Here is a 12,060-nt window from a genome sequence, read left to right as displayed (position 1 = left end):
GCGGATCGCTTTCCCCGGGGAACCACGGCGTGCGATTTCCGAACCAATCGCCCCGTCACCCTCCTTACCCTTCACCAAGCTGCACTGCCCAGCGTGGTTAAGCGCTCGCACACAACGAGGGAGCTCTTCATCTGGCGGTCGATTAAATAAATAACCAGAAAGGCTGAACCTTGACAAATCGCAAAGGCAAAATGCAGCCGAGCCGAAGTAGCAGCACCTGCGCGGGCCCTGCAATGGTGCTACTTCCAACGGTCTAAAAATTCACGTTTCTCAATAATATATACAGCTGTGTGAAAATGAACGTAGTGTTACTACTATAATGAGCCAAGAATGTTTGTGTGTAACGCGCGTGACGTCACTCCACATGCCCCCCCCCCACCCCCCCGTCATTAATATTCATGAGCGGGTGGATTTTTACACTGGCGCAGAAGGTCGAACGGAAAGACATTTTTATTTTCGCAAATTCGCTTTAAGTTTGACGTTTCTTCTTTGAAAGTGAATGTAATAAATAATTCTACGCAGCACCAAAGTGGATTTGGTGTCTATGTATTTCTTCAGCATATTCTTTGGTTCTTTCGGTAAAGTCACGTAGATAGAAAAATAATAATAATAAAAAATAAAGTAACTAAAATTTAAAAAACATTTTACTTAACTTTTGTGACTGCAAGAATTCATATTCTTTGGTTCTTTCGGTAAAGTCATGTAGATAGAAAAAAATTAAACAAAAAACACTAATGTAGACTCAGCCTGGTTCTTAATCGGAGTGAGTGTGCTGGCACTCACCGAGGTTAAGAACCAGGCTACAGTCTACATTCTAGACTGCCAGTACACTCACCCAGATTAATAACCATTGCTACAGTCTACATTATAGACTGCCAGTACATTCACTCCGATTAAAAACCAGCCTACAGTGTAAATTAGTGTTTTTTTTGTCGTTTTTCTTTTTCACTTTATATTTTATTATTTGTCTATCTACGTGACTTTACCGAAAGAACCAAATAATATTATTTGCTGCAGTCACGAAAGTTTCAAGTCAAAATTTCTTCAGCACTTGAGACAAAAGGTTAGTCTAATGTATGCTTCTACATTATGGTCAAATTGACATTTCTCGGTGATTTTCCAGATATTGTATCGATTTCCAATTTATTTCAACCCCAGCGACCGAAAGCAGAAGAGAATAAAGAATGAGAGCAGTGATTTTGAACAAATTGAAGGTCAGTTATATACAGTGCTACAGTGACATGAAGTGAGGTGTTTTATGATGTAGTTTTGTGCAAGAATCACTGCCATTAAATTTACACAATATACAATTATACTCTGCTCAATTTTTTCGTAAATATTGCAGCTTCCGTCCGAGGACGGGCAGACAAGCTAGTTGTATTCAGAGTTGGGAGATTCAATTGTTTAAGTTTAACGATTATTATCGGTTCAATTACTCGACTAATCGAATGACACACAAATAGTTGGTGTGGGGGGGAAGTATCATCTCTGTTCACACATGTGCCGCTGGACGGGAGGTTATGGGGATGCCTTGGTGACATCATCGACTGATTGACAACATCGGCATGAACGGCGTCATGTTGGAAGTGCCTTGTAGGGAGTTTCTCGCCATCAGGAAAGGCACGATGCAGTGGTGGATGCCATTTTTTTCATAAAGGAGGTCCAGGCCATTATAAATCACAATAAAGTAGTCGGTTACAAACGCTGGTCGATTCGTTGCCTTAGTTTGCCAGTCGTTACAGCTCTAAACATATCCAACGCTCAAGGTTTTGCGTTGGAATTGAAGATTTGCAGAAAGGAACCACGAGAGGGCAGCAAAATGTTTCGGCTGCTTCAACTCGACATCCAGAGACGTCATATTCAGAGCCTTGGCATCCAGACACTTGGCATCCAGAGACTTAATATCCAGACTTGACATCCAGACAATTGACACCCACTCACCCAGAGCACTTGGCATCCAGACATTTGACATCCAGACTTAATATCCAGAGACTTGACATCCAGAGATGGCTGTGGTGGACTCGGGCCGTGAGTGAATGATTAAAGGGAATTCGAATGTATGTTCAACTTCTTTCGCACCGTACGTAGCCAGCCGTGCTAATCTGTGGTGCGAGAATGATTTGTTCGAAGGGATTGAAAGCGGATATTTTCCACAGACGAGTCTGTACCTCCGATTAGTACGGTTGAGCTACGTATGGCGCAAAAGAAGTTCAACATGCACTTTTTTTTTATCCACGGCAGCGCAAATTAACTTGTGTATGCCGTTATTTTAAGGATGTCCTAGTCGGGGCAAATGACTTTTGGGGTGGGGGTCTGACTGGGTATTGTTGACCCACCTGGAGAATTGTGGCGTGGGAGGTAGGCAGTCGCACACCACCCATAATTAAGGGAGTCGATCCCACTGGATAATTTTGCATGCGTGGATAATTAAAGGCCCTGGGTGACTAGTTAATAATGCCAGTCGGGCGAGAGATGGCAGTAAAAGCTGAGCTCGATTAGTCTCGACTGGGCTAGAGAAGAGTCCATGGGAGGGGGGGGGGGTCGTCTATTACCGCAGGAGGCTAATGCTTGTGATGTAAGTACTATGCCATTATCGTTAGCAATTATAAGTAGGGAATCACGGTAGCAGTATTGCGCAGTGCTCTTCCGCATATCAATCATTCATCACATTAATCTATGGACAGTATTACTGGTAGGAACCTCCTGGTTACACCAGCCCACAGGGGATCATTGTGTCCGTCTGTCGTGCAGGGAGGGGCTGGGTGAGGGGTGGGGCTGGGAGGGGCTGGGTGGGGAGGGGCTGGTCACCTCGTGGTGCCCTTATAAAACTCAACGTTTAACCTACTCATGCCGGCTTGTGCCCGCCCTCACAGTCGGGCATATTTGCGGAATACACCACGCCGCCGTTGACCCTGGCCATTGACCGAGCAACCCAACGTTCCTACCAGCTCCCTCCACAGGAAGGTGTTTAGTCATTCCCGCACCTCCGATTACCAAGGTTGGCTACATACGGTGCGGAAGAAGTTCAACATACGTACGTTCTACAAGTCCAGATTGTGCTCGATTTGGATTTAAGGGAAAAACTAAACTTGAATGGGGACTGTGAAATTCTCAACGCTCTCCACTTGGGGTGTCCGTGGCTGGTGGCGTTAAACACGCCAAAGAGTGCATTTCTCAATTTAACTAGGAGCAATACAAGTGGAGGAAACATCATTGGTGGTGTTTATGTAGGTGTATACTGATACATGCGTGAACATCAATCAAATCCCATGAGAATCGATGTTTTGGATTCGTGTGTTCCATGTGTAATGACGCCCAGATTAATATTGCCCAACGTTCGTGATATATGTGCCGCATAAGATGGGTTTAGTTTAACTGTTCAACAAGGTCCGACCTCACGAGACCCAGGGTATTCTCATTTCCAAGTGACTTGTGTCACCAAGTTATGAATGCGTTATTTTTGGGTTATGCAAATTCTATACCATTAAAGACTGATGGAGCGAGCTCAGCTGCAATCGAGACCGAGTGAGAAACGATACATGAGAAGGTAAAATTCTACAAAAGATATTTGATTCTTGAGTGTAATCACGTCCCTGAATCGTGCAAATTGAATCCCTTGGGGGAACTTGTTAAACGCAGAAAAGATGCTGTATTGCAATTGGGTTCACGTAATCCCAGGAGCCACTGGAGGTGATACCATTTGCCCGCAATCTATTATATCGCTGGCCTAATATGGATTGGTCAATGTCATGAAGCCACCCCACCCCTGTACACTGACTGCTGCTCTCATTCCCAGCAGCCAACGGGTGCAATCAGTGTGCAGTGATTTAATTCGGTTATCAATAAAATATTGGTAATCACAAAGTGGGCCGTTGGAGGTGTCGAGGACTGGAGTTGAGCTGCTCGCCGCCAAATGAATCCAAGTCGCTGTTGAATAAACCTGGAATTCGTCAGCAGGTTAAACAGGCTTCCGTTTTATTCATAGTTACTCATGGCTCTGCAAGATAGAACTGCCAACAGCATTGAAATAAAACGTCCGTTTAATAGTCTGTGTTCAAAAATGTTGCGTGCACACGAATGGCTGTGTAACACACACAGATATATGCCCTGCGAGCGCACTGTAAACACCAGTGAAAAGCCAATAAACAAAAGTGGTTCTCACCATTGGAACCTCATTTGCCAGTAAAAATATGCAAACTGTTTTTTTACCATTCTATCTGGCAACAAAATTGACACCTTTTTTACAAGGAGTCATGTTTACATAGACCACAATACCAATATGACTGCAGGTATTGTGGTCTATGTAAACATGACTCCTTGTAAAAAAGGTGTCAGTTTTGTTGCCAGATAGAAGGGTAAAAGTGGTTCTGTTTTTTCTTTGCGGAGGGTGGTGCAAACCTGCCAATTGTTGGGAGGACACGAGCCATCCGAACCCGAGCCATAGCCCTGACCCCCGACAACCCGAGCCCCACATCTGGCACGCTGCCTGGCCCCCTTTATAACTTTTTGTTCGATTTTCACCTTTGGTGTTTGCAGTCCCGAACGATATCTACACAAAGGCGCACGGTATATCATGACAAGACAGCGTGGCGAAGGTACATTACCCTTAGAGTGTGTGCACACAGATGAAGCGCATCACATTGGCGATTTGACCCATTGCCGTTCATGGGACAACGAACACGGACGCTTGAATCAAGTGTGACTGTGTGTGCGCGCGAGTGCCTGCACCATCAGTCACGTATTTGTGTTTATTATACAGGCTCAGCCTCGCAAGATACGCGCATGAGCGAGCGTTGGTGTACATATGCACGTGGCTAGGGTTGCCACCTCCTGAGGTACCAAAAAAACCAATGGGAAGCAGAATATTTCACAATACCGACAGAGACCTTGCACGGAAATGCAGTCTTGAATGTCCCAATTAAAGACTTACAGATTTCCCGGGACAGCTGCTTCAACACAGAGCAATCCTGGGAAAACCAGGACAGGCGGAGACCCTGGTACTCCTCCGTGTCCCACGCTAAACGGGCGTGGCGGGCTTGATGAGCGATCCCTTGGCGGCGTAGTTCTTGATCGGGGGCAGCGGCCGGATCTTGCGACCGGCCCAGCCGCCCTTGCGCTGCCACAGGCCGCTCTGCGGCCGTCGGCCAAAGCGCCGGTTGCGCCCGGCCTTGCCGATGGGCTCCTTGTTGTGGTCGACGCGCGACACACGGCCCACCGTCGCCATGCATGTCTCCGCCACCTACAGGGGTGCGCGATGGGCAGAGGAGGTTAGCGCACGTCCTGCGCGCCTGGTGCCTGCCGCCTTGTGCAGATGCTGGGGTCTAACAACCGAAGCAAAGTGGTATATTTTGCCTGCAATAATATTGCGAAGAGCCGTGGGTAATTAAAATGAAAAGACACTTGTGAAAAATGTCGTTAACGCTGCCTGAAAATACTGCAACACCATTGTCATGAATACTGTCTTTCGACTGGTATATATGTAAAACGTAATGTTTTATTGAACTTTGGCCCTTAGAATAAGACACATTTACAAAGGTGGTGCACAGAAAGTGCCGGAAACCAACAAAACTGGTTTATGAACAACCTTCATTTGGTCCGTCCCATTTGATCATCCTCAGCCAGAATCTATCCACTGCTGGATTAAGGCCTTCCCCCAATCCATCAAAGTTCTTCATACATTTCCATACTTCTGATCCACATGTCTGTAGCAATGTGGCTCTCCAACAAGAAACTTAAATCAAAATTACGTTTAAGTATGCTCTATTGCGGATACCGAAATGTCTTCTTGAACATCTGTTCTTGCCTGAATCTGATGCTTGGATGGCAGCTGGATGATGGCAGTTCCTTCCACTTTCCTGATGAGCAACCCGCACGTCCCTGCAACACAGACGCACGACAGTCTTACTTCGCCTGGGGGGTAGGAGGGAGCTACTCGTCACTTGCCGACGAATAACCGAATCGCCGGGATCGGGTTGGGTGGCTGGGACGGTGTATGCGATTCCGTGGCATGGCCCACAATTCTGCGCCCTTACCGGCCGCACGGATGAGCTGGGCGCCGGCGCCGGGCTTCACCTCCAGGTTGTTGATGAGGGTCCCCACCGGGAGCGCCCCCACGGGGTAAGCGTCCCCCTCGTGCGCCAGCACTGCGCACGGAGAGAGGGGACGAGCAGGGGTGGGGTGGCAAACGGAGAGCGGCGGTGTGAGCGAGCGGGAGCAAGATGGGAGTTGGTGGGGGCGGTGGAACTGACGGATTGGAAAGCGAGCAGGCAAGGGGAGTGAGATGTAAGGAATGAGTAAGGGCCAATTTAAAGGGATGCCAAAGCAGACGGCGAGGTGGGCTCATTAAAACCCGGGAGTTATGCTAATGAGCTCATTATAAGCCGCAGATGAGAATGTTCTAGGCTCCTCGGTTGATGTTAAAGGGAGATGCAACACAACAAGATAGCTTTAATTTTCCAGATACAAACCTGAGCTGACGCGAGATTTAACCGCCATTAATGAAGAGTTTAAAATGCATTTAACAAGCGTTTTCGTGATTCCACTGCATTGACACATTAAAATTTTGACAAATCACACCGATGTGATGTCACTAGAGCACTTTAAAGGATTTTTTTTCCTTCTAATTAACGATGTTTCGATCTCGTGTCGGAGGGCCAAGGCACACACAACCCATCTAAGACAGCTATTTGTTACTGTGCTGCGTGGTCCTTTAAATGTCATTAGCCATGAATGCAGGCAAGTACAAGTCTCCCATGAACATCTGTAATGCACATGGGTGCACAACAGCTCCGTATCATTGCGACTTGGTGTCTCAGGCTGGCATTTAGACAGCATTGATTAATTATTTTAGACAGCCTTAGATGAGTAGACGACAACCCGGAAACTTGCAGTCGAACCTCGATTTGTGGATTGTCATCATTGACTGAAAGAAAATGCACTTCATTACAGAATATCTCCGTCACCAACTTTGTTCGTGAAATTAACACTGCACATCACCTGCCATCCGCCCTATGAAGCCTGACGTCTTGATGACGTCACCGGGCTGCATGCTTTGGGTGGCAATGATCCAGCGCTTGTGCGTTCCGCCCGCCACGAGTGCAATGTCTGCAGACCTGAAACGACATAGGACATGTGGGATCTCACCGTGGCTGTCTAACACTGACCCGAGTCTTGTGTGCCAAGCTCCTCGGATATGTTATGCAAGCGACATGCTTCTTACAATCATCAGATTGTGTTGAAGAACTGCTCTCGAAGATGACATGAAATATTCCGAGGACCTCTCATCAACACGACAAAAATATTCACCATGACAAACACCCAGCTTTTTCAGTGGGATGGGATAAAAAAAATTCAGTGCTCACCCAAACCTAAATTATTTGCACATAAACCGGGTGTAATCTAAGGTGTGTGTGCACAATGGCTTCGAAACCAGGTTCTCAGCTGTGCTGGCTCTGTTACCCGTATCCTTATGCGAATGGGCCCTCTCTTCAGGATAACACTTTCAACTAAAATACATTAAATGTCCCAGATGCTGCATCGTACGTATTTATGTTTAACTTCTTTCCCACCATACGTAGCCAACCGTGCAAATGGGAGGTGCGATGTAGGTGAGCCAACTCACCTTAGCGGGTCGTAGCGCACCTCCATCACCTTCTCCTCCATCACCGTCTTGTTCTCATCCAGGCGACCGGCCAGCAATCCCACCGGCAGCCGCTTGAAGTCGATCATGCGGTAGCATTGCCGGTGACCGCCACCGATGCCGTGCGTTCGGATCCGGCCTACCGGGTGGGCAGTGTTGTCGAGAAGGGTGGGAGAAGTTTACAGATGTAAAGCAGGTCACTCTTTAGTCTGCATGGTGGGTTTTATCTGTGAATTCTAGTTTTTTTCCACATGGAATTAGGCAAACATCGATATGCAGGAGCCCCCCTTTTAAAGACTTTCGACTCGGCGAGGCATTCCTGGATAAATAATGCTATTGTTCGTTCACTGTTTGTCTTTGACAAGACAGACACGAGCCATGTAATATCCATTCATTTACTAAAACAACACAATAAATTAATCCCTCAAGCTCGTATTTTTAAGTCTGTTGGCTTAATTTTTATGTATTTTGAAAAATACAGGAATAAATTATTCACATTGAGAATTTATCCCAATGCCAATGCAAACGCAACAAATAAACAAACGTGAATACACGAATGCATCCTGCAATTGATGACACTTGGGCTGCATCCAAGTCAGTTTGGTGGCAAAGGCAGAAACACAGTTGCGGAGAGAAGCTATAGACTGAAATCGTCCATAATCTGGAAGGACCCCCATCCCACCACCTTGGACGACAAGACCATCACGTAGTACGTCACCTGTGTGGTCCCTCCCGCCCGTCTTCTTCCTGCCGATGGGCCGGATGGTGTACGTTTTATTCTTCTTCCAGATGGCCTTGTACACGTGGAGCTCCGTGGTCGTGTGGAAGCCCTGGGCAGGACCCAGCGCCATGGCCTCGACGCCCCTCGCAGCGAGGCCGCTCTCTAGGATCCCTCGCCTCGCCGTAATCCGCGCGGCCAGACTCCGACACCACGCGGCGGCGGCGCTGCTACTGCTGCTGCTGCTGTAGCTGCTACTCACGACTATAGAGGAGGTGATGGAGCGGTGGTGAGCGAGGAGTCGCGGGCCCTGGGTGCCCGCACGTGCTGTGGTGGTTGGGAGAGCCAGGGTGATCGCCCGCAGGCCCCGCGAAGCGAGGGCATACAGCGACATGGCTGGGGCTGCAGGCGACTCCCTCTCAGCGGTTGCTGCTGTTGAATGAGACACGAGGAACTGTCAGTGTGGGGATGGCATTGAGCGATGTCGTCGGTTATCGCGGTCTTGCTCTGTGCTGTGTTAGAACGGAGGGGCGGTTAATTTAAAAAACGACGTACTCGATGCGAAACACACAATATGGATTTATAGATGGCGTCTCTAAATGGGACCGCATTTTAAGACGTTGTAGAGAGTATGCATGCATATTAATAGTATTTTTTCTGACCTGCCTCTACTAGACATCTGTGAAAAAGAGCTTTATAGCTCATCGGATTCCCCCAGTATAAAGATTCTGGATTCTGATTATGTAGAAAGAGGCAGTCATTCATATGCAGAGAAACAAAAAGGCAAGAAGGTCATGATCCTGCACTTGAATAGGAGTGGGGAATTGACAGCACAGATGACTTGGGGGGGGGCTGCCGGACTCCGTCAGTGGATGAAATCGAGCGAAGAGGTTTTTGTTATATTTCACCCAGGTGCAATGTTGGCATTGCTTGAATATGCCTTGCGACCGCTGTTGTCATAAACAGTCTTATAATTGGTATATGTATAAGGAATATTGAGCTGAACAATCACCAGTCCTTGGAACACAAACAAAACAGACCTATTGAGCCTCATATTTGGGACACGGCAAATGACAACGGTGCATGGAAATCACTCGGAGCCTAGGAGACAGCAGTTTCATGAACAACCTTCAATTTGATAGCTGTCGCATAGAGCAAACAAACTTAAAAGACTGCAATTAAATATCATTATACCGCCCCCATAAGTATGCTTCCCGTGCCGAGACACTCTAAGGCAGTGGGACGGAAATTACAAATCCCCATTGGGACGGACAGTCTCAACATACACAAAGCTCCGTCTCTCTGTTTAACACGAAGGCTTTCGCGACCAATATCATCCATAAAAAGAGGTTGTTTTGGGTTAAAGCGCGTAAATGTGTCGTTAAACCCGCCACCACCCTAAACAAATCTGGCGGTCGCCTGATGAAGCTAGTTGTAATTACTGGCGAAACGTCGTACTCGGATTGTAAATGTTGTGGCTTGGCTCTCCAACACACCGGTGGTGCTGTACGAGTGACGAATTGGCCACGTTCTGTTTACGTGACAACCCTCCGTCTCTCTACAGCTCTCGTTCTGTCCGTCTCTCTGCCTGTCCCTCTCGTCTCTTGTTTCCCCTCCTCACTTCGTCTCCGTCTCCCTCTCCCCTGTCTCTCTCCGTGTGTCTCTGTCCTTGTGTGTGTCTCTCTGTCTCTGCCCGCGTCTCATCTCACGAGCACGTTACCACCACCTCACCCATGAACCCGCCTCTTTGTTTGTCGTCTCCGCGTCCCCTCGTGTACCTCTGCCCACGTCTCTCCGTGTCTTTGCATATCTCGTGTAACCTATCTTAACGTCGCTAGATAGGTCTTAACGTCGATGCAAGTACCTCTATCTCTGTAGAAAACTCTCGCGCCGTTTGCACAGACGGGCTTGGGGCTACGTTAACTTAGTGCCGAGACGGCATTCGTGATTCAGTAGGCGCACAGCAACAAGCAGCGCTTAACCCGTAAACAAACGAGGCCTCGGTGACAGCATCGGATATTGTATTCGATGTTAATTACAAACATCAACAACTTCACCTTCAGCGGCGCTCGCCAACACCCCGGAGCCTCGGGTGCAAGAACCGCGATATGGCGCGTGAACAAAACAGGATCGCGTTGTGACAAAAAAATAACTCAATAAAATGTTAAAACTTTAAGGGGAAATGTTTTTTGGTTTAAAAGCGAAGGTCAGAGCCGGCGCATCGAACAACGCGTGCGCATTAGCAGGGGGCGGCCATGACGACCCGGAAGGATTCGCGCCACGTGGTTTGGTGGTGGTGGGGGTGGGGGGGTCACAGTGGTGGGGAGCGGTGGGTGTAGTGGTTAGCGCTGCGCTGCGCTACGAACCCGGCTATCCGGGTTCGATTCCCGCTCACGGCCACCAACACCAGTGACGATTGTCTGAACCGGTCCTGGGCCTCCCCTAGGTCGACTCAGCCTCAAATGAGTACCTGGTGCGGCGTGTAAACATCGCCACTGGGGAGACAAAGGCGGCCGGGCGTGGTGCTGGTCACCCACCCCCTCGTGCGCCGTGCCGGCCTTCATAGGTGCTCGCTAACAGCACTTGCCCCGACAGTCTGCTAAGGCTATACGGGGGATCTTTGTCTTTGGGGGGGGGGGGTCACAGTGTAAGCGGTGTGACTGGTGGGGTAAAGTGTGGGTAAACGTCTGTTCGTTTATAGGCCATTTAGTCACTCCACTGCTAGATGAGGACTTCCATACACCATGCGGAATCGTGGGGGGGGGGGGGGTATTTCAACATACTTCACCACGCCGGTCATGTCGGGATTGGTGAATTTGCCGCTTGTGGGTTGCATAAAAACTGCAGCACAGCGATAGATTTGTCTGCACCGATGCCACCGCATCTCGTGGTGGCATTGATCAGTCGTGTGGATGTATCGGCGAGCTCCGCCTCGTGTTCTCTGTCGCCCTGAGCGCCGCGGTGACGAATGTTAACTCCATTGCCAGGTATGCAAGGAGGTCGTGGGTTCGACCCTGACCTTGACCCCCCCCCCCCCTGTTGTGTGCTTGGGAGTCTGCATGTTGTCACGATCTCTCCCCTTGGTCGCGTGGATTTTTATCGGGGTCCTCTGGTTTTTTTTACCCCCCCTCCACATTTAGAATGAACATCTCGCATTAGCGAGAGCATTTTGTCTTGCTCTAAATGTCCACACGATGATGAACCACTTCGCTGAGCTGTCATTTGCATTATAGCTACGTGGGCCTCACGTGGTAAAATACAACAAAAACACAATTTTGATTCAAAGCTTTCGTGACTGCAGGGATTCATATTCTTGGTTCTTTCGGTAAAGTCACGTAGAAGGGAAATAATAACATAATACAAATATAAAACAATAACAATTGTCACGACGTTTCGACTGCACAACACAAGCAATCATCATCAGGTGTGAAATCCACAGCAAGAAAATTAGAAAAAAGTGGCGGTTTTTTACATTTTATTGCTGTGGATTTCACACCTGATGATGATTGTGTTGCAGTCGAAACGTCGTGATAATTTTTATTGTTCTATATTTTTATTATTTTTGTATTTCCCTTCTACGTGACTTTACCGAAAGAACCAAGAACAACAAAAACACAATTTAGTTTAAACGTAATTGTTAATTTTCTCTCCGTCATTAACTTTTCTCCAAGCCGACAACAACGCTGCACCACACCGCGGCTGC

The 12,060-nt window shown here is 48.0% G+C and overlaps 1 protein-coding gene across 1 annotated transcript; it reads right to left on the bottom strand.

Annotated features, from left to right (window-relative positions):
* Positions 1 to 4,292: 4,292 nt before the first annotated feature.
* Positions 4,293 to 10,633, bottom strand: MRPL2 (mitochondrial ribosomal protein L2). The gene is made up of 7 exons (XM_078858572.1): positions 10,415 to 10,633; positions 8,358 to 8,789; positions 7,622 to 7,778; positions 6,997 to 7,112; positions 6,033 to 6,143; positions 5,804 to 5,877; positions 4,293 to 5,239 (listed from the first exon to the last, which is right to left on the bottom strand). The coding sequence occupies exons 2-7, from the start codon at positions 8,749 to 8,751 to the stop codon at positions 5,018 to 5,020; spliced, it is 1,074 nt and encodes a 357-aa protein (XP_078714698.1). The 5' UTR covers positions 8,752 to 8,789; positions 10,415 to 10,633; the 3' UTR covers positions 4,293 to 5,017.
* Positions 10,634 to 12,060: the final 1,427 nt, after the last annotated feature.

Source organism: Lampetra fluviatilis, chromosome 7 (assembly GCF_964198595.1).
Source record: "Lampetra fluviatilis chromosome 7, kcLamFluv1.1, whole genome shotgun sequence".
Classification (NCBI taxonomy): domain Eukaryota; kingdom Metazoa; phylum Chordata; class Hyperoartia; order Petromyzontiformes; family Petromyzontidae; genus Lampetra; species Lampetra fluviatilis.
Note: the sequence above shows the minus strand (reverse complement) of the source record. Positions and strands in the feature narration are given on the sequence as shown.

Coding starts and splice junctions, on each gene's coding strand:
- MRPL2 (XM_078858572.1), bottom strand. CDS start 8,751: ATGTCGCTGTATGCCCTCGCTTCGCGGGGCCTGCGGGCGATCACCCTG. Junction 7,779..8,357: donor GGGCGGGAGGGACCACACAG/GTGACGTACTAC, acceptor CCCACCCGGTAG/GCCGGATCCGAACGCACGGC. Junction 6,144..6,996: donor CTTCATAGGGCGGATGGCAG/GTGATGTGCAGT, acceptor CTCCGTGCGCAG/TGCTGGCGCACGAGGGGGAC.